The sequence below is a fragment of the Oncorhynchus masou genome, chromosome 15 (genome assembly GCF_036934945.1).
Source record: "Oncorhynchus masou masou isolate Uvic2021 chromosome 15, UVic_Omas_1.1, whole genome shotgun sequence".
Lineage (NCBI taxonomy): Eukaryota > Metazoa > Chordata > Actinopteri > Salmoniformes > Salmonidae > Oncorhynchus > Oncorhynchus masou.
Window position 1 is genome coordinate 67,473,716 of NC_088226.1, and position 20,401 is coordinate 67,494,116.

A 20,401-nucleotide genomic window follows, 5' to 3' on the forward strand; every position below is an offset into this window, starting at 1 on the left:
AAGAGGTTCAGCAAGAAACTCAAAGAGAGAGCTGACAGCACCATGATAACAATAACAAGACTGGGAGGTGCAGAGAGCATTAGGCTGTTTGAAACAGACTTTCAGACCAATAAGGAGAGAGCAGAGAGAGACACCACCAGTGACATGCCCTCCCACAAGACAAACTCCACCAGCACCACCCTCACCCAAGAAGGCACATCCAGCACCTCTCTTCCCACCATAGTGGAGGACATCCAGGAGGAGAGCGACCCCCTCAGTGCAGAGCAGGCTCAGGCCCTCCTCACCACCATGGCTGCCATGAGGGATGAGTTCACCAGACTGGAGGGGGAGGTGGTCCTGCTGAGGGTGAGCGTAAGCAAACAGCAATCAGACAAGCACACCTTAGAGGAGCTCCTAACCAAGGTGAGGACAGAGCAGGACAGCAGCCTTGCAACACAGCTGAAAGAGGTTCAGCAAGAGAGAGACGGACTCAAGAGAGAGCTGGCTGATCTAACAAAGGAGGTGAGAGCTGGCTGATCTAACAAAGGAGGTGAGAGCTGGCTGATCTAACAAAGGAGGTGAGAGCTGGCTGATCTAACAAAGGAGGTGAGAGCTGGCTGATCTAACAAAGGAGGTGAGAGAGCTGGCTGATCTAACAAAGGAGGTGAGAGCTGGCTGATCTAACAAAGGAGGAGAGAGCTGGCTGATCTAACAAAGGAGGTGAGAGCTGGCTGATCTAACAAAGGAGGTGAGAGCTGGCTGATCTAACAAAGGAGGTGAGAGCTGGCTGATCTAACAAAGGAGGTGAGAGCTGTCTGATCTAACAAAGGAGGTGAGAGAGCTGGCTGATCTAACAAAGGAGGTGAGAGCTGGCTGATCTAACAAAGGAGGTGAGAGCTGGCTGATCTAACAAAGGAGGTGAGAGAGCTGGCTGATCTAACAAAGGAGGTGAGAGAACTGGCTGATCTAACAAATGAGGTGAGAGAGCTGGCTGATCTAACAAAGGAGGTGAGAGCTGGCTGATCTAACAAAGGAGGTGAGAGCTGGCTGATCTAACAAAGGAGGTGAGAGCTGGCTGATCTAACAAAGGAGGTGAGAGAGCTGGCTGATCTAACAAAGGAGGTGAGAGCTGTCTGATCTAACAAAGGAGGTGAGAGAGCTGGCTGATCTAACAAAGGAGGTGAGAGCTGGCTGATCTAACAAAGGAGGTGAGAGCTGGCTGATCTAACAAAGGAGGTGAGAGAGCTGGCTGATCTAACAAAGGAGGTGAGAGAGCTGGCTGATCTAACAAAGGAGGTGAGAGCTGGCTGATCTAACAAAGGAGGTGAGAGCTGGCTGATCTAACAAAGGAGGTGAGAGCTGGCTGATCTAACAAAGGAGGTGAGAGCTGGCTGATCTAACAAAGGAGGTGAGAGCTGTCTGATCTAACAAAGGAGGTGAGAGAGCTGGCTGATCTAACAAAGGAGGTGAGAGCTGTCTGATCTAACAAAGGAGGTGAGAGCTGGCTGATCTAACAAAGGAGGTGAGAGCTGGCTGATCTAACAAAGGAGGTGAGAGCTGGCTGATCTAACAAAGGAGGTGAGAGCTGGCTGATCTAACAAAGGAGGTGAGAGAGCAGTAGTAATAAAAAAAAGAGCAGTAGTAATAACTATCTGACCACACTAAGAGAGGACAGACAGCAGGAAAGAAAGAGAACAGAGGACAGACAGCAGGAGAGAAAGAGAACAGAGGACAGACTGCAGGAGAGAAAGAGAACAGAGGACAGACAGCAGGAGAGAAAGAGAACAGAGGACAGACAGCAGGAGAGAAAGAGAACAGAGGACAGACTGCAGGAGAGAAAGAGAACAGAGGACAGACTGCAGGAGAGAAAGAGAACAGAGGACAGACTGCAGGAGAGAAAGAGAACAGAGGACAGACTGCAGGAGAGAAAGAATCTGATCTGGACCGTCTCTATGACCATGTTCACCTGTACAGGGAGACAGTCCCCATCCTCGATCTGGACCGTCTCTATGACCATGTTCACCTGTACAGGGAGACAGTCCCCATCCTCGATCTGGACCGTCTCTATGACCATGTTCACCTGTACAGCATTTCACTGTAAGGTCTACTACACCTGTTGTATTCAGCATTTCACTGTTAGGTCTACTACACCTGTTGTATTCAGCATGTCACTGTGAGGTCTACTACACCTGTTGTATTCAGCATGTCACTGTGAGGTCTACTACTCCTGTTGTATTCAGCATGTCACTGTGAGGTCTACTACTCCTGTTGTATTCAGCATGTCACTGTGAGGTCTACTACACCTGCTGTATTCAGCATGTCACTGTGAGGTCTACTCCACCTGTTGTATTCAACATTTCACTGTGAGGTCTACTCCACCTGTTGTATTCAGCATGTCACTGTGAGGTCTACTACACCTGTTGTATTCAACATTTCACTGTGAGGTCTACTACACCTGTTGTATTCAACATTTCACTGTGAGGTCTACTACACCTGTTGTATTCAGCATGTCACTGTGAGGTCTACTACACCTGTTGTATTCAACATTTCACTGTGAGGTCTACTACACCTGTTGTATTCAACATTTCACTGTGAGGTCTACTACACCTGTTGTATTCAGCATGTCACTGTGGGGTCTACTACACCTGTTGTATTCAGCATTTCACTATGAGGTCTACTCCACCTGTTGTATTCAGCATTTCACTGTGAGGTCTACTCCACCTGTTGTATTCAGCATTTCACTGTGAGGTCTACTCCACCTGTTGTATTCAGCATTTCACAGTGAGGTCTACTACACCTGTTGTATTCAGCATTTCACTGTGAGGTCTACTACACCTGTTGTATTCAGCATTTCACTATAAGGTCTACTACACCTGTTGTATTCAGCATTTCACTATAAGGTCTACTACACCTGTTGTATTCAGCATTTCACTATAAGGTCTACTACACCTGTTGTATTCAGCATTTCACTATAAGGTCTACTACACCTGTTGTATTCAGCATTTCACTATAAGGTCTACTACACCTGTTGTATTCAGCATTTCACTGTGAGGTCTACTACACCTGTTGTATTCAGCATGTAACTGTGAGGTCTACTACACCTGTTGTATTCAGCATTTCACTATAAGGTCTACTACACCTGTTGTATTCAGCATTTCACTATAAGGTCTACTACACCTGTTGTATTCAGCATTTCACTGTGAGGTCTACTCCACCTGTTGTATTCAGCATGTCACTGTGAGGTCTACTACACCTGTTGTATTCAACATTTCACTGTGAGGTCTACTACACCTGTTGTATTCAACATTTCACTGTGAGGTCTACTACACCTGTTGTATTCAGCATGTCACTGTGAGGTCTACTACACCTGTTGTATTCAACATTTCACTGTGAGGTCTACTACACCTGTTGTATTCAACATTTCACTGTGAGGTCTACTACACCTGTTGTATTCAGCATGTCACTGTGGGGTCTACTACACCTGTTGTATTCAGCATTTCACTATGAGGTCTACTCCACCTGTTGTATTCAGCATTTCACTGTGAGGTCTACTCCACCTGTTGTATTCAGCATTTCACTGTGAGGTCTACTCCACCTGTTGTATTCAGCATTTCACAGTGAGGTCTACTACACCTGTTGTATTCAGCATTTCACTGTGAGGTCTACTACACCTGTTGTATTCAGCATTTCACTATAAGGTCTACTACACCTGTTGTATTCAGCATTTCACTATAAGGTCTACTACACCTGTTGTATTCAGCATTTCACTATAAGGTCTACTACACCTGTTGTATTCAGCATTTCACTATAAGGTCTACTACACCTGTTGTATTCAGCATTTCACTATAAGGTCTACTACACCTGTTGTATTCAGCATTTCACTGTGAGGTCTACTACACCTGTTGTATTCAGCATGTAACTGTGAGGTCTACTACACCTGTTGTATTCAGCATTTCACTATAAGGTCTACTACACCTGTTGTATTCAGCATTTCACTATAAGGTCTACTACACCTGTTGTATTCAGCATTTCACTATAAGGTCTACTACACCTGTTGTATTCAGCATTTCACTGTGAGGTCTACTACACCTGTTGTATTCAGCATGTAACTGTGAGGTCTACTACACCTGTTGTATTCAGCATGTCACTGTGAGGTCTACTACACATGCTGTATTCAGCATGTCACTGTGAGGTCTACTACACCTGTTGTATTCAGCATTTCACTGTAAGGTCTACTACACCTGTTGTATTCAGCATTTCACTGTAAGGTCTACTACACCTGCTGTATTCAGCATGTCACTGTGAGGTCTACTACACCTGTTGTATTCAGCATTTCACTGTGAGGTCTACTACACCTGTTGTATTCAGCATTTCACTGTGAGGTCTACTACACCTGTTGTATTCAGCATGTCACTGTGAGGTCTACTACACCTGCTGTATTCAGCATGTCACTGTGAGGTCTACTACACCTGTTGTATTCAGCATTTCACTGTGAGGTCTACTACACCTGTTGTATTCAGCATGTCACTGTGAGGTCTACTACACCTGTTGTATTCAGCATGTCACTGTGAGGTCTACTACACCTGCTGTATTCAGCATGTCACTGTGAGGTCTACTACACCTGTTGTATTCAGCATGTCACTGTGAGGTCTACTACACCTGTTGTATTCAGCATGTCACTGTGAGGTTTACTACAACAGTTGTATTCAGCATGTCACTGTGAGGTCTACTACACCTGTTGTATTCAGCATGTCACTGTGAGGTCTACTACACCTGTTGTATTCAGCATGTCACTGTGAGGTCTACTACTCCTGTTGTATTCAGCATTTCACTGTGAGGTCTACTACACCTGTTGTATTCAGCATTTCACTGTGAGGTCTACTACACCTGTTGTATTCAGCATGTCACTGTGAGGTCTACTACACCTGTTGTATTCAGCATGTCACTGTGAGGTTTACTACAACAGTTGTATTCAGCATGTCACTGTGAGGTCTACTACACCTGTTGTATTCAGCATTTCACTGTGAGGTCTACTCCACCTGTTGTATTCAGCATGTCACTGTGAGGTCTACTACACCTGTTGTATTCAACATTTCACTGTGAGGTCTACTACACCTGTTGTATTCAACATTTCACTGTGAGGTCTACTACACCTGTTGTATTCAACATTTCACTGTGAGGTCTACTACACCTGTTGTATTCAGCATGTCACTGTGAGGTCTACTACACCTGTTGTATTCAGCATGTCACTGTGAGGTCTACTACACCTGTTGTATTCGGCATGTCACTGTGAGGTCTACTACACCTGTTGTATTCAACATTTCACTGTGAGGTCTACTACACCTGTTGTATTCAACATTTCACTGTGAGGTCTACTACACCTGTTGTATTCAGCATGTCACTGTGAGGTCTACTACACCTGTTGTATTCAACATTGCACTGTGAGGTCTACTACACCTGTTGTATTCAACATTTCACTGTGAGGTCTACTACACCTGTTGTATTCAGCATGTCACTGTGAGGTCTACTACACCTGTTGTATTCAGCATGTCACTGTGAGGTCTACTACACCTGTTGTATTCAGCATGTCACTGTGAGGTCTACTACACCTGTTGTATTCAGCATGTCACTGTGAGGTCTACTACACCTGTTGTATTCAGCATGTCACTGTGAGGTCTACTACACCTGTTGTATTCAGCATGTCACTGTGAGGTCTACTACACCTGTTGTATTCAACATTTCACTATGAGGTCTACTACACCTGTTGTATTCAACATTTCACTGTGAGGTCTACTACACCTGTTGTATTCAACATGTCACTGTAAGGTCTATTACACCTGTTGTATTCAGCATTTCACTGTGAGGTCTACTACACCTGTTGTATTCAGCATGTCACTGTGAGGTCTACTACACCTGTTGTATTCAACATTTCACTGTGAGGTCTACTACACCTGTTGTATTCAGCATGTCACTGTGAGGTCTACTACACCTGTTGTATTCAGCATGTCACTGTGAGGTCTACTACACCTGTTGTATTCAGCATTTCACTGTGAGGTCTACTACACCTGTTGTATTCAACATTTCACTGTGAGGTCTACTACACCTGTTGTATTCAGCATGTCACTGTGAGGTCTACTACACCTGTTGTATTCAGTATGTCACTGTGAGGTCTACTACACCTGCTGTATTCAGCATGTCACTGTGAGGTCTACTACACCTGTTGTATTCAACATTTCACTGTGAGGTCTACTACACCTGTTGTATTCAACATTTCACTGTGAGGTCTACTACACCTGTTGTATTCAGCATGTCACTGTGAGGTCTACTACACCTGTTGTATTCAGCATGTCACTGTGAGGTCTACTACACCTGTTGTATTCAGCATGTCACTGTGAGGTCTACTACACCTGCTGTATTCAGCATGTCACTGTGAGGTCTACTCCACCTGTTGTATTCAGCATTTCACTGTAAGGTCTACTACACCTGTTGTATTCAGCATGTCACTGTGAGGTCTACTACACCTGTTGTATTCAGCATGTCACTGTGAGGTCTACTACACCTGTTGTATTCAGCATGTCACTGTGAGGTCTACTCCACCTGTTGTATTCAGCATTTCACTGTAAGGTCTACTACACCTGTTGTATTCAGCATGTCACTGTGAGGTCTACTACACCTGTTGTATTCAGCATGTCACTGTGAGGTCTACTACACCTGTTGTATTCAGCATGTCACTGTGAGGTCTACTACTCCTGTTGTATTCAGCATTTCACTGTGAGGTCTACTACACCTGTTGTATTCAGCATGTCACTGTGAGGTCTACTACACCTGTTGTATTCAGCATGTCACTGAGGTCTACTCCACCTGTTGTATTCGGCATCATGTGACTAATAACATTGGACACACAAGACGATGGAGATGCAGGACTATAACTTACATCACTATGGTCATTGTTCATCTTCCTCTCCAACACACGGTGAAGAAGCAATGACCTTTCAACTCTTTTAGGGCCCGTATTGTCTTATAGATATTTGATCAATTATTTATTGTCAAAATAGAGGTTTGGCAAACCTTTAATAGATTCATTAAATGAAACAATCTACAAAGTAGCCCTGATGTGAATTTCCCTGTGTACAATATGGTCTCCCTATCCTGGGACTGGCCAGCGGACATGTTTTGAAGAGTCTGGTTGTCCACTGATACGGAACACAGTGGCAAACGCCATTACACTCTGCCTGCTCATAATACAATATACTAAGACCTTCCTCGTCCGCAATGTCTGCAGCATTCAAAAGAAAAAGCTTACTACCTATTGATAATACTACCTGATTCTGTTGTACAGATAGCTTACTACCTGTTTCTGTTGCACAGATAGCTTACTACCTGATTATGTTGCACAGATAGCTTACTACCTGATTCTGTTGTACAGATAGCTTACTACCTGATTCTGTTGTACAGATAGCTTACTACCTATTGATAATACTACCTGATTCTGTTGTACAGATAGCTTACTACCTGTTTCTGTTGCACAGATAGCTTACTACCTGATTCTGTTGTACAGATAGCTTACTACCTGATTCTGTTGTACAGATAGCTTACTACCTGATTCTGTTGTACAGATAGCTTACTACCTATTGATAATACTACCTGATTCTGTTGTACAGATAGCTTACTACCTGTTTCTGTTGCACAGATAGCTTACTACCTGATTATGTTGCACAGATAGCTTACTACCTGATTCTGTTGTACAGATAGCTTACTACCTATTGATAATACTACCTGATTCTGTTGTACAGATAGCTTACTACCTGATTCTGTTGTACAGATAGCTTACTACCTGATTCTGTTGTACAGATAGCTTACTACCTGATTCTGTTGTACAGATAGCTTACTACCTGATTCTGTTGTACAGATAGCTTACTACCTGTTTCTGTTGCACAGATAGCTTACTACCTGATTATGTTGCACAGATAGCTTACTACCTGATTCTGTTGTACAGATAGCTTACTACCTGATTCTGTTGTACAGATAGCTTACTACCTATTGATAATACTACCTGATTCTGTTGTACAGATAGCTTACTACCTGTTTCTGTTGCACAGATAGCTTACTACCTGATTCTGTTGTACAGATAGCTTACTACCTGATTCTGTTGTACAGATAGCTTACTACCTGATTCTGTTGTACAGATAGCTTACTACCTATTGATAATACTACCTGATTCTGTTGTACAGATAGCTTACTACCTGTTTCTGTTGCACAGATAGCTTACTACCTGATTCTGTACTATTATGTTGCACAGATAGCTTACTACCTGATTCTGTTGTACAGATAGCTTACTACCTATTGATAATACTACCTGATTCTGTTGTACAGATAGCTTACTACCTGATTCTGTTGTACAGATAGCTTACTACCTGATTCTGTTGTACAGATAGCTTACTACCTGATTCTGTTGTACAGATAGCTTACTACCTGATTCTGTTGTACAGATAGCTTACTACCTATTGATAATACTACCTGATTCTGTTGTACAGATAGCTTACTACCTGATTCTGTTGTACAGATAGCTTACTACCTGATTCTGTTGTACAGATAGCTTACTACCTGATTCTGTTGCACAGATAGCTTACTACCTATTGATAATACTACCTGATTCTGTTGTACAGATAGCTTACTACCTGATTCTGTTGCACAGATAGCTTACTACCTATTGATAATACTACCTGATTCTGTTGTACAGATAGCTTACTACCTGATTCTGTTGCACAGATAGCTTACTACCTGATTCTGTTGCACAGATAGCTTACTACCTATTGATAATACTACCTGATTCTGTTGTACAGATAGCTTACTACCTGATTCTGTTGCACAGATAGCTTACTACCTGATTCTGTTGCACAGATAGCTTACTACCTGATTCTGTTGCACAGATAGCTTACTACCTGATTCTGTTGCACAGATAGCTTACTACCTGATTCTGTTGCACAGATAGCTTACTACCTATTGATAATACTACCTGATTCTGTTGTACAGATAGCTTACTACCTGATTCTGTTGCACAGATAGCTTTCAAGCTTTTGAACATTGTTGAGGACACTCAGACCCAGCAGGCTGTGGACAGACCAGTGGGGTGTTTAGTAGAGAAGTCTATAAAAGGCTTAGACAGCTCCTGTGATGCTGAGGACAGGATAGAAGGCAGAGGAGAAAAATCATTCCAACTCTCGTTGTTGCATTTCCAAAGCCCTGAGTCAGCGGGGAGGGGAAAGCTTCGGAGATGTTACCCAAGGATATTTCATTCATAATGGCTCCGAGCAAAGGAAAAGCTATGGGGGGGGCTTCGGAGACGTTACCCAAGGATATTTCATTCATAATGGTTCCAGCAAAGGAAAAGCTATGGGGGGGGGGGCTTCGGAGACGTTACCCAAGGATATTTCATTCATAATGGCTCCAGCAAAGGAAAAGCTATGGGGAGGGAAATATGCCCTCAAGACAAACAATATGTCAGTTTTCAAGTGTCTGACCGACTGAATGTTCAGTTTGAAAGGGTGTGTGTGTGTTAATGATTAGTTGTGAGAGTTCCTGTTTACCTTGGCGGGGCCCAGTTGTGTCTGGTGCAGTCCAGGAGGGTGCCGACATAGGTCTTGTTTCTCCAGGTCACGTTAACTACCAGCATGCCTGGGAACAGAGAGAGGGAGAGAAGGAATGATGATCACAGAGGAACTGTCATCATGTCTTCCTTCATCAGTCAAGGAGTGTAAACCCATCCTGCCTTCTAGTGAGTCCTCGCCACTGTGCTCCCTGCCTTCTGGTGAGTCCTCGCCACTGTGCTCCCTGCCTTCTAGTGAGTCCTCGCCACTGTGCTCCCTGCCTTCTGGTGAGTCCTCGCCACTGTGCTCCCTGCCTTCTAGTGAGTCCTCGCCACTGTGCTCCCTGCCTTCTAGTGAGTCCTCACCACTGTGCTCCCTGCCTTCTAGGGAGTCCTCGCCACTGTGCTCCCTGCCTTCTAGTGAGTCCTCGCCACTGTGCTCCCTGCTTTCTAGGGAGTCCTCGCCACTGTGCTCCCTGCCTTCTAGTGAGTCCTCGCCACTGTGCTCCCTGCCTTCTGGTGAGTCCTCGCCACTGTGCTCCCTGCCTTCTAGTGAGTCCTCGCCACTGTGCTCCCTGCCTTCTAGTGAGTCCTCGCCACTGTGCTCCCTGCCTTCTGGTGAGTCCTCGCCACTGTGCTCCCTGCCTTCTAGTGAGTCCTCGCCACTGTGCTCCCTGCCTTCTGGTGAGTCCTCGCCACTGTGCTCCCTGCCTTCTAGTGAGTCCTCGCCACTGTGCTCCCTGCCTTCTGGTGAGTCCTCGCCACTGTGCTCCCTGCCTTCTAGTGAGTCCTCGCCACTGTGCTCCCTGCCTTCTAGTGAGTCCTCGCCACTTTGCTCCCTGCCTTCTAGGGAGTCCTCGCCACTGTGCTCCCTGCCTTCTAGTGAGTCCTCGCCACTGTGCTCCCTGCCTTCTAGTGAGTCCTCGCCACTGTGCTCCCTGCCTTCTAGTGAGTCCTCGCCACTGTGCTCCCTGCCTTCTGGTGAGTCCTCGCCACTGTGCTCCCTGCTTTCTGGTGAGTCCTCGCCACTGTGCTCCCTGCCTCTGCACTGCTCTGAGCTTTTCATCTGGTTATTTATAAGCCACTGTGACATCTGCTGAAGGGCTTTATAAATACATTTGATTGATTGAACACTTAATGAGTGATATTAGCATAGCATGACAACTTTCATCCCAAATACTGTCAGCATGGACAGAATAGGCTAGTAAATAGGGAAATCCCAATACCAAGGTGCCGATACGTTATGTACTGCGATTCTCTGTTCCAAACATATGTCTGCTGCCGATGGACGAGAGAGGAGAGAGACAGAGAGAGACAGAGAGACAGAGAGAGAGAGAGGGAGAGAGAGTGGGAGAGAGAGACATGAGAAAACAAGTTTTGATCAGTCAGGGAAATAAAATGTGCCAAAAACAAATTGGCTTCCTGTTTTGAAAAGATGGAGAGCAAGAAACCTACTGGAGTTTGTGCAGGTATAGCCGACTAGCACAAAAATAATATTGAGATATTGTCAAATGATACGATGTATCGTCAAAAATAATATCCTGATATGTAACTACCGATCCACCCCCCCCCCCCATCACGACTAGTACTAGAATCGGTCATACTAATCAAATCAAATATTATTAGTCACATGCGCCGAATACAACAGTGAAGTGCTTACTTAGTTTCAAAGTAAAAAAAAAAATACGGATAAGAATAAGAAATAAAAGTAACAAGTAATTAAATTAAAATAACAATAGCGAGAATATATACCCGATATGAGTCTATGTGGAGGCTATATACAGGGGGTACCAGTACAGAGTCAATGTGGAGGCTATATACAGGGGTACCAGTACAGAGTCAATGTGGAGGCTATATACAGGGGGTACCAGTACAGAGTCAATGTGGAGGCTATATACAGGGGGTATACAGAGTCAATGTGGAGGCTATATACAGGGGGTACCAGTACAGAGTCAATGTGGAGGCTATATACAGGGGGTACCAGTACAGAGTCAATGTGGAGGCTATATACAGGGGGTACCAGTACAGAGTCAATGTGGAGGCTATATACAGGGGGTACCGGTACAGAGTCAATGTGGAGGCTATATACAGGGGGTACCAGTACAGAGTCAATGTGGAGGCTATATACAGGGGGTACCAGTACAGAGTCAATGTGGAGGCTATATACAGGGGGTACCAGTACAGAGTCAATGTGGAGGCTATATACAGGGGGTACCAGTACAGAGTCAATGTGGAGGCTATATACAGGGGGTACCAGTACAGAGTCAATGTGGAGGCTATATACAGGGGGTACCAGTACAGAGTCAATGTGGAGGCTATATACAGGGGGTACCGGTACAGAGTCAATGTGGAGGCTATATACAGGGGGTACCGGTACAGAGTCAATGTGGAGGCTATATACAGGGGGTACCGGTACAGAGTCAATGTGGAGGCTATATACAGGGGGTACCAGTACAGAGTCAATGTGGAGGCTATATACAGGGGGGTACCAGTACAGAGTCAATGTGGAGGCTATATACAGGGGGTACCAGTACAGAGTCAATGTGGAGGCTATATACAGGGGGTACCGGTACAGAGTCAATGTGGAGGCTATATACAGGGGGTACCGTACAGAGTCAATGTGGAGGCTATATACAGGGGGTACCGGTACAGAGTCAATGTGGAGGCTATATACAGGGGGTACCGGTAGAGTCAATGTGGAGGCTATATACAGGGGGTACCGGTACAGAGTCAATGTGGAGGCTATATACAGGGGGTACCGGTACAGAGTCAATGTGGAGGCTATATACAGGGGGTACCGGTCAGAGTCAATGTGGAGGCTATATACAGGGGCTACAGAGTCAATGTGGAGGCTATATACAGGGGTACCGTACAGAGTCAATGTGGAGGCTATATACAGGGGGTACAGAGTCAATGTGGAGGCTATATACAGGGGGTACCGGTACAGAGTCAATGTGGGGCTATATACAGGTGGTACCGGCAGAGTCAATGTGGATATATACAGGGGTACCGGTACAGAGTCAATGTGGAGGCTATATACAGTGGGTACCGGTACAGAGTCAATGTGGAGGCTATATACAGGGTGTTACCAGTACAGAGTCAATGTGGAGGCTATATACAGGGGGTACCGGTACAGAGTCAATGTGGTGGCTATATACAAGGGGTACCGGTACAGAGTCAATGTGGAGGCTATATACAGGGTGTTATGGTACAGAGTCAATGTGGAGGCAATATACAGGGGGGTACCGGTACAGAGTCAATGTGGAGGCTATATTCAGGGGGTACCAGTACTGAGTCAATGTGCGGGGCACTGGTTAGTCGAGGTAATTGAGGTAATATGTACATGTAGGTAGAGTTATTAAAGTGACTATGCATAGATGATAACAACAGAGAGGAGCAGCGTTGTAACAGAGGAGTGCCAAGTCGAGACCTCTAGGACCTTGGTGCTCCGGTACTGCTTGCCATGCGGTAGCAGAGAGAACAGTCTATAACTAGGGTGGCTGGAGTCTGACAATTTCTAGGGCCTTCTTCTGACACCGCCTGGTACAGAGGTCCTGGATGGCAGGAAGCTTGGACCAAGTGATGTCCTGGGCGGTTCGCACTACCCTCTGTAGTGCCTTGCGGTCGGAGGCCAAGCAGTTGCCGTACTAGGCAGTGATGCAACCAGTCACGATGCTCTCGATGGTGCAGCTGTAGAACCTTTTGAGGATCTGAGGACCCATGCCAAATCTTTTCAGCCTCCTGAGGGGGAATAGGTTTTGTTGTGCCCTCTTCACAACTGTCTTGGTGTGCTTGGACCATGTTAGTTTGTTGGTGACATTGAGGGAGAGGCTGTTTGCCTGGCACCACACAGCCAGGTCTCTGACCTCCTCCCAATAGGCTGTCTCGTCGTTGTCAGTGATCAGGCCTACTACCACTGGTGTGTGAATCTGAAAACTTAATGATGGCGTTGGAGATGTGCCTGGCTGTGCAGTCATGAGTGAACAGGAAGTACAGGAAGGGACTGAGCACGCACCCCTGAGGGGCGCCTGTGTTGAGGATCAGTGTGGTGGATGTGTTGTTACCTATCCATACCACCTGGGGGTGGCCCATCAGGAAGTCCAGGATCCTGTTGCATTTAGTCCCAGGAACATTAACTTATTGATGAGCTTTGAGGGCACTATTGTGTTGAACGTTAAGCTGTTGTCAATGAATAGCATTCTCACATAGGTGTTCCTTTTGTGCATGCGGGAAAAGGGCAGTGTGGAGTGCAATAGAGATTGCATTGTCTGGGGATCTGCTGGGGCAGTATGCAAATTGGGGTGGGTCTATCTAGGGTTTCTGGGATAATGGTGTTGATGTGAGCCATGATCAGCCTTTCAAAGCACTTCATGGCTACAGACTTGAGTGCTACGGGTCGGTAGTCATTTAGGAAGGTTGCCTTAGTGTTCTTGGACACGGGCACTATGGTGGTCTGCTTAAAACATGTTGGTATTACAGACTGGACAGGGAGAGGTTGAAAATGGTAGTGAAGACACTTGCTAGTTGGTCAGCGCATGCTCGCAGCACACGTCCTGGTAATCCGTCTGGCCCTGCCGCCTTGTGAATTCTGACCTGTTTAAAAGTTTTACTCACGTCGGCTGCGGAGAGCGTGATCACACAGTCTTCCGGAACAGCTGGTGCTCTCATGCATGTTTCAGTGTTATTTGCCTCGAAGCGAGCATAGAAGTAGTTTAGCTTGCCTGGTAGGCTCGTGTCACTGGGCAGCTCTCGGCTGTGCTTCCCTTTGGAGTCTGTAATGGTTTACTGGCCCTGCCACATCCGACGAGCATCAGAGTCGGTGTATTACGATTTCATCTTAGTCCTGTATTGACTCTTTGCCTGTTTGATGGTTCGTCGGAGGACATAGCAGGATTTCTTATAAGCGTCAGGGTTAGAGTCCCGCTCCTTGAAAGCGGCAGCTCTAACCTTTAGCTCAGTGTGGATGGTGCCTGTAATCCATGGCTTCTGGTTGGGGTATGTACTCATGGTCACTGTGGGGATGACATCATCGATTGATGAAGCCAATGACTGATGACTCCTCAATGCCGTTGGAGGAATCCCGATACATATTCCAGTCTGTGCTAGAAAAACAGTCCTGTAGTTTAGAATCTGCTTCATCTGACCACTTTTTTATTGATCAAGTCACTGGTGGTTCCTGACTAGTTTTTACTTGTAAGCAGGAATCAGGAGAAGGTCAGCTTTGCCAAATGGAGGGCGAGGGAGAGCTTTGTACGTGTCTCTGTGTGTGGAGTAAAGGTGGTCCAGAGTTTTTGTCATCTCTGGTTGCACATTTAACATGCTGATAGAAATTTGTTCTATCCTGCCGGTACAGTGTATAACCAGCCAGCTATATGTTGATAGTGTTGTCGTTCAGCCACGATTCCATGAAGTGTAAGATATTACAGTTTTGAATGTCCCATTGGTAGTTTAATCTTGCGCGTAGGTCATCGATTTTATTCTCCAAAGATTTAACTTTTGCTAGCAGAATGGAAGGAGGTGGGGGTTTATTCAATCGCCTACGAATTCTCAGAAGGCAGCCCATCCTCCGGCCCCTTTTTCTCTGCCTCCTCTTCACGCAAATCACGGGGATCTGGGCCTGTTCCCAAGAAAGCAGTATATCATTCACGTCAGGCTCGTCAGACTCATTAGCCTCTTGAAGCTGGGGGGCACTATTTTTATGTTTGGAAAAATAACGTTCTCAAAGTAAACGGCCTATTTCTCAGGACCAGATGCTAGAATATGCATATAATTGACAGATTAGGATAGAAAACACTAAAGTTTCAAAAACTGTCAAAATATTGTTTGATGAGTATAACAGAACTGATATTGCAGGCGAAAACCTGAGAAAAATCAAACCAGAAAGTGGCTTCTATTTTGAAAACTCCATGTTCCATAGCCTGCTTTTGCTCCATTTAAAGGGATATCAACCAGATTCCTTTTCCTATCGCTTCCTCAAGGTGTCAACAGTCTTCAGACATAGTTTCAGGCTTTTATTTTGAAAAATGAGCGAGAAAGATAACATTGCGTCAGGTGTTCGCATGAGTTTTGCTCATGCAACAGAGTTTGGGCAGCCATGGCCTCTCACTCTCCTGCTGAAAAAGACAGTTGCGGTTTATATATTATCGATTATATATTTTAAAAACAACTTGAGGATTGATTATAAAAAAACATTTAACATGTTTCTGTGGACATTACTGATACTATTTGGAATTTTCATCTGCGTTGTCGTGACCACTCTGTAGATTTCTGAACATAACGCGCCAAATAAACGGAGGTATTTTGGATATAAAAATAATCTTTATGGAACAAAAGGAACATTTATTGTGTAACTGGAAGTCTCGTGAGTGAAAACATCCGAAGATCATCAAAGGTAAGCGATTCATTTTATTGCTTTTCTGATTTTCGTGACCAAGCTACTTTGATGCTAGGTGTTCATAATGTTTTGTCGAGTGATCGATAAACTTACACTTACAAGCAACGCTTGGATTGCTTTCGCTGTAAAGCATATTTTCACAATCTGACACGACAGGTGGATTAACAAAAGGCTAAGCTTTGTTTTGCTATATAGCACTTGTGATTTCATGAATATAAATATTTTTAGTCATATTATTTGAATGTGGCGCTCTGCAATTCAGCGGTTGTTGATGACAATTATCCCGCTAAAGGGATGGGTAGTGTCAAGAAGTTAAAGGAAAAAGAGGATTCTCCCAGTCCGTAGTGAGTAATCACAGTCCTGATGTCCAGAAGTTATTTTCGGTCATAAGAGACGGTAGCGGCAACATTATGTACAAAATAAGTTGTTTTTTTTTAAACGCAAATAAACAAACATAAAAACACAATCGGTTGGGGAAACGTAAAACGTCTGTCTTCTTCTCTGGCTCCATTGGTTTCATATTAATTCCCGACGGTACCAAGCAACATTCAGGTCTCAGAGTATTGAATAGAAAAGGTGCAGCTGTTCAGTATTCAGCACGCTGGTTTTGGGGTTGGAACTGCACACACACACACACACACACACACACACACACACACACACACACACACACACACCCCTCCCGCCTCCATTAGAACAGAGCAGTTCCTGATTACAGAGGCTGGGAGCAGCACAGTACACTGACAGACAGCCATTTGTATGCAGCTGAGTGAGGGATGAAGGAGGAGGAAAAACAGAGCGGTGTTGTCCTCCAGCTGACATTGCTGCCTGCAGACTGCAGAAGCTCCACAGGAAAAAAAAGGTTTATTTTTGTGTCGGGGAAGGAAACAGCTGAGGCATATGAAAGAGTTCCCTGGTTGCCAGAGCCCAGGTCTGTCGCCTTCAATTTGTCTCCCGAAAGGTTTGTGCATCGGGCTGACAGACACTTTGATACTAGCAGAGCGAGAGGAAGTGGAGAAGTGAGGCTCGACTTGTCTGTGTGCCTGGCTGCTGAGAGAGACTGCCATACCCCTATTAGACCACTAGGGGGCAGTTGGTATCACAGGATGAGCTTCCAAAGAAACACACACACACACACTCACTCAGACAGTCCATTTTCAGTGAGACATTCCCTCAGGGGCTTTGGCTTTCATAATTGACCTGAACTCAGTCAGCCGACAGTTTTGCCTTAGAAGCTTCTCTCAAATATCAGTCACAATGATTGTGTTTACACAGCACACTGCAGATAATGTTGCTTAACTCAAGTGCAGAATATTGGTTTGGTTTCAAGAAAGGGAGTATGTACCATTAACTCAAAAGCCTATAGCTGTCCAACACTTTACAACCGTTCTGATAGATTTGAACTGTCAGAGCAGTAAAAACATCAATAGAACCAAAGTTAACGGCACAACAATGAGACGAAAAATAGTTAAACGAGACAAGCCTTTCAAACAAACGATGATCAACTTGCGTGACTTCACGTTTAGGCAGACAGAACAGCTTTGGAAGCAATTATCCCATCTGCCAAAAGTTAGTATGACATCAGTACATTGTTGGAAAGGTAACCGTTAGGCCTAGCACTGAAAATGAAGCTGGGTTCCATTGCCTGGGTAAGGTGCAAGAGAAAATGAACCTGGGTTCCATTGTGTGGGTAAGGTACAAGAGAAAATGAACCTGGGTTCCATTGTCTGGGTAAGGTGCAATAGAAAATGAGCCTGGGTTCCATTGTCTGGGTAAGGTGCAATAGAAAATGAACCTGGGTTCCATTGTCTGGGTAAGGTGCAATAGAAAATGAGCCTGGGTTCCATTGTCTGGGTAAGGTACAAGAGAAAATGAAGCTCTCTGCCAATTCCATGTCATTTTCTCAGGCATGCAAATGTTATTTCAAATGGCAGGCAATGTTGAGGTTCAACACCGGAGCCTCGTAAAGGAAGTCAATAGTCTGTGCCAAGACATTAAAAATCTGATTCTGTCCATTAAACACTACTCATGTAAGTCCCTGAAATCACATAACTGCCTTGAGGAGGTGATGGAAGTCCCCAAATTCACATATATGAATGGTAAAAGTCTGGTTTGTGTGAAGTGAGAGAGCTGTGTGTGTGAATGTAGACTAGTCTGTGAAGTGTGAGAGCTGTGTGTATGAATGTAACCTAGTCTGTGTGAAGTGTGAGAGCTGTGTGTGTGAATGTAGTCTAGTCTGTGTGAAGTGTGAGCGCTGTGTGTATGAATGCAGTCTAGTCTATGTGAAGTGTGAGCACTGTGTGTATGAATGTAGTCTAGTCTGTGTGAAGTGTGAGCACTGTGTGTATGAATGCAGTCTAGTCTATGTGAAGTGTGAGCACTGTGTGTATGAATGTAGTCTAGTCTGTGTGAAGTGTGAGCGCTGTGTGTATGAATGTCACCTAGTCTGTGTGAAGTGTGAGCGCTGTGTGTATGAATGTAGTCTAGTCTGTGTGAAGTGTGAGCGCTGTGTGTATGAATGTAGTCTAGTCTATGTGAAGTGTGAGCGCTGTGTGTATGAATGTAGTCTAGTCTATGTGAAGTGTGAGCGCTGTGTGTGTGAATGTAGTCTAGTCTACGTGAAGTGTGAGCGCTGTGTGTGTGAATGTAGTCTAGTCTACGTGAAGTGTGAGCGCTGTGTGTATGAATGTAACCACAGCACCAGTAAGAAGTGATAAAAAGGCCACACAGTGTTGCTTTCAGACAGCTGTGGAAAAAGTACCCAAATATACATACACAAAAGTAAATTGTTTAAAATTCCTTATATTAAGCAAATGTTTTTAATTTACGGATAGCCAAGAGGCAACACTAAGAATGTGCTTAGTGAGTCTGTGAGTCCTCTGATCCGTCAGATCAGAGCCAGTAGAGATGACCAGGGATGTTCTCTTGATTTGTTCTCTTGACTAGTGCATGAATTGGAAAATGTTCCTGTCTTGCTAAGCATCAAAATGTAACGAGTACTTTTGGTTGTCAGGAAAAATGTATGGAGTAAAAGTAGAAGTTGTCAAAAATAGAAATAGTAAATAATGTACAGAAAAACAACTTGAAAGTGTTTTTAGGGCTAGCGTTAGCCTAGCATTAGCCTAGCGTTAGCCGAGCTTCAGCAGGTGTCCCACCACACGAGCACTGGGGAGTTTGACAAGAAAACAAATTAACTCCCTCACTCACTCACTTCCACACACAACCCCCAGGCACTGAACACTCACTACACATAACCACCAGGCATTAAACCCCCACTACACATTAGAGGTTCACCGATTATGATTTTTCAACGCCGATACCAATCATTGGAGGACCAAAAAAAGACGATACCGATTAATCGTCCGATTTATATTTATATTTGTAATAATGACATTTACAACAATACTGAATGAACAATGAACACTTTTATTTAAACTTAATATAATACATAAATAAAATCTATTTAGTCTCAAATAAATAATGAAACATGCTCAATTTGGTTTAAATAATGCAAAAACACAGTGTTGGAGAAGTGAAAATGCAATATGTGCCATGTAAAAAAGCAAACTAAGTTCCTTGCTCAGAACATATGCAAGCTGGTGGTTCAATATTAATATTAAACTAAGAAGTTTTAGGTTGTAGTTATTATAGGAATTATGACGCGTTGACTATTTCTCTCTATACCATTTGTATTCCATATACCTTTGACTATTGGATGTTCTTATAGGCACTATAGTATTGCCAGCCTAATCTCGGGAATAGATAGGCTTGAAGTCATAAACAGCGCTGTGAATCAAACATTGCGAAGAGCTGCTGGCAAATGCAGTAAAGTGCTGTTTGAATGAATGTTTACGAGCCTGCTGCTGCCTACCACCGCTCAGTCAGACTGCTATATCAAATATCAAATCATAGACTTAATTATAATATAATAAACACAGAAATATGAGCCTTAGGTCATTAATGGTAAAATCCGTAAACTATCATTTAGAAAACAAAACATTTATTATTTCAGTGAAATACGGAACCATTACGTATTTTATCTAACGGGTAAAGTCTAAATATTGCTGTTACATTGCACAACCTTCAATGTTATGTCATAATTATGTACAATTCTGGCAAATTAGCTTGCAACGAGCCAGGCGGCCCAAACTGTTGCATATACCCTGACTCTGCATGCAATGAACGCAAGAGAAGTGACACAATTTTCCTAGTTAATATTGCCTGCTAACCTGAATTTCTTTTAACTAAATATGCAGGTTCTGTGTATTGATTTTAAGAAAGGCATTGATGTTTATGGTTAGGTACAATGGTGCAACGATTGCGCATTTGTTAAATCATCACCCGTTTGGCAAAGTTGAAGTAGGCTGTGATTCGATGATAAATTAACGGGCAACGCATTGATTATATGCAAAGCAGGACAAGCTAGTTAACCTAGTAACATC

At 44.2% G+C, this 20,401-nt stretch overlaps 1 protein-coding gene across 2 annotated transcripts in view; it reads right to left on the reverse strand.

Annotated features, from left to right (window-relative positions):
- LOC135556712 (zinc finger protein 609-like) overlaps positions 1–20,401 on the reverse strand; it is a 648,963-nt gene that overhangs the window by 16,613 nt on the left and 611,949 nt on the right. For both annotated transcript variants that reach the window (XM_064990108.1, XM_064990107.1), the window contains exon 3: positions 9,567–9,654. In XM_064990108.1, the coding sequence (XP_064846180.1) occupies positions 9,567–9,654 (88 nt within the window). The remainder of the gene's footprint in view (positions 1–9,566; positions 9,655–20,401) is intronic.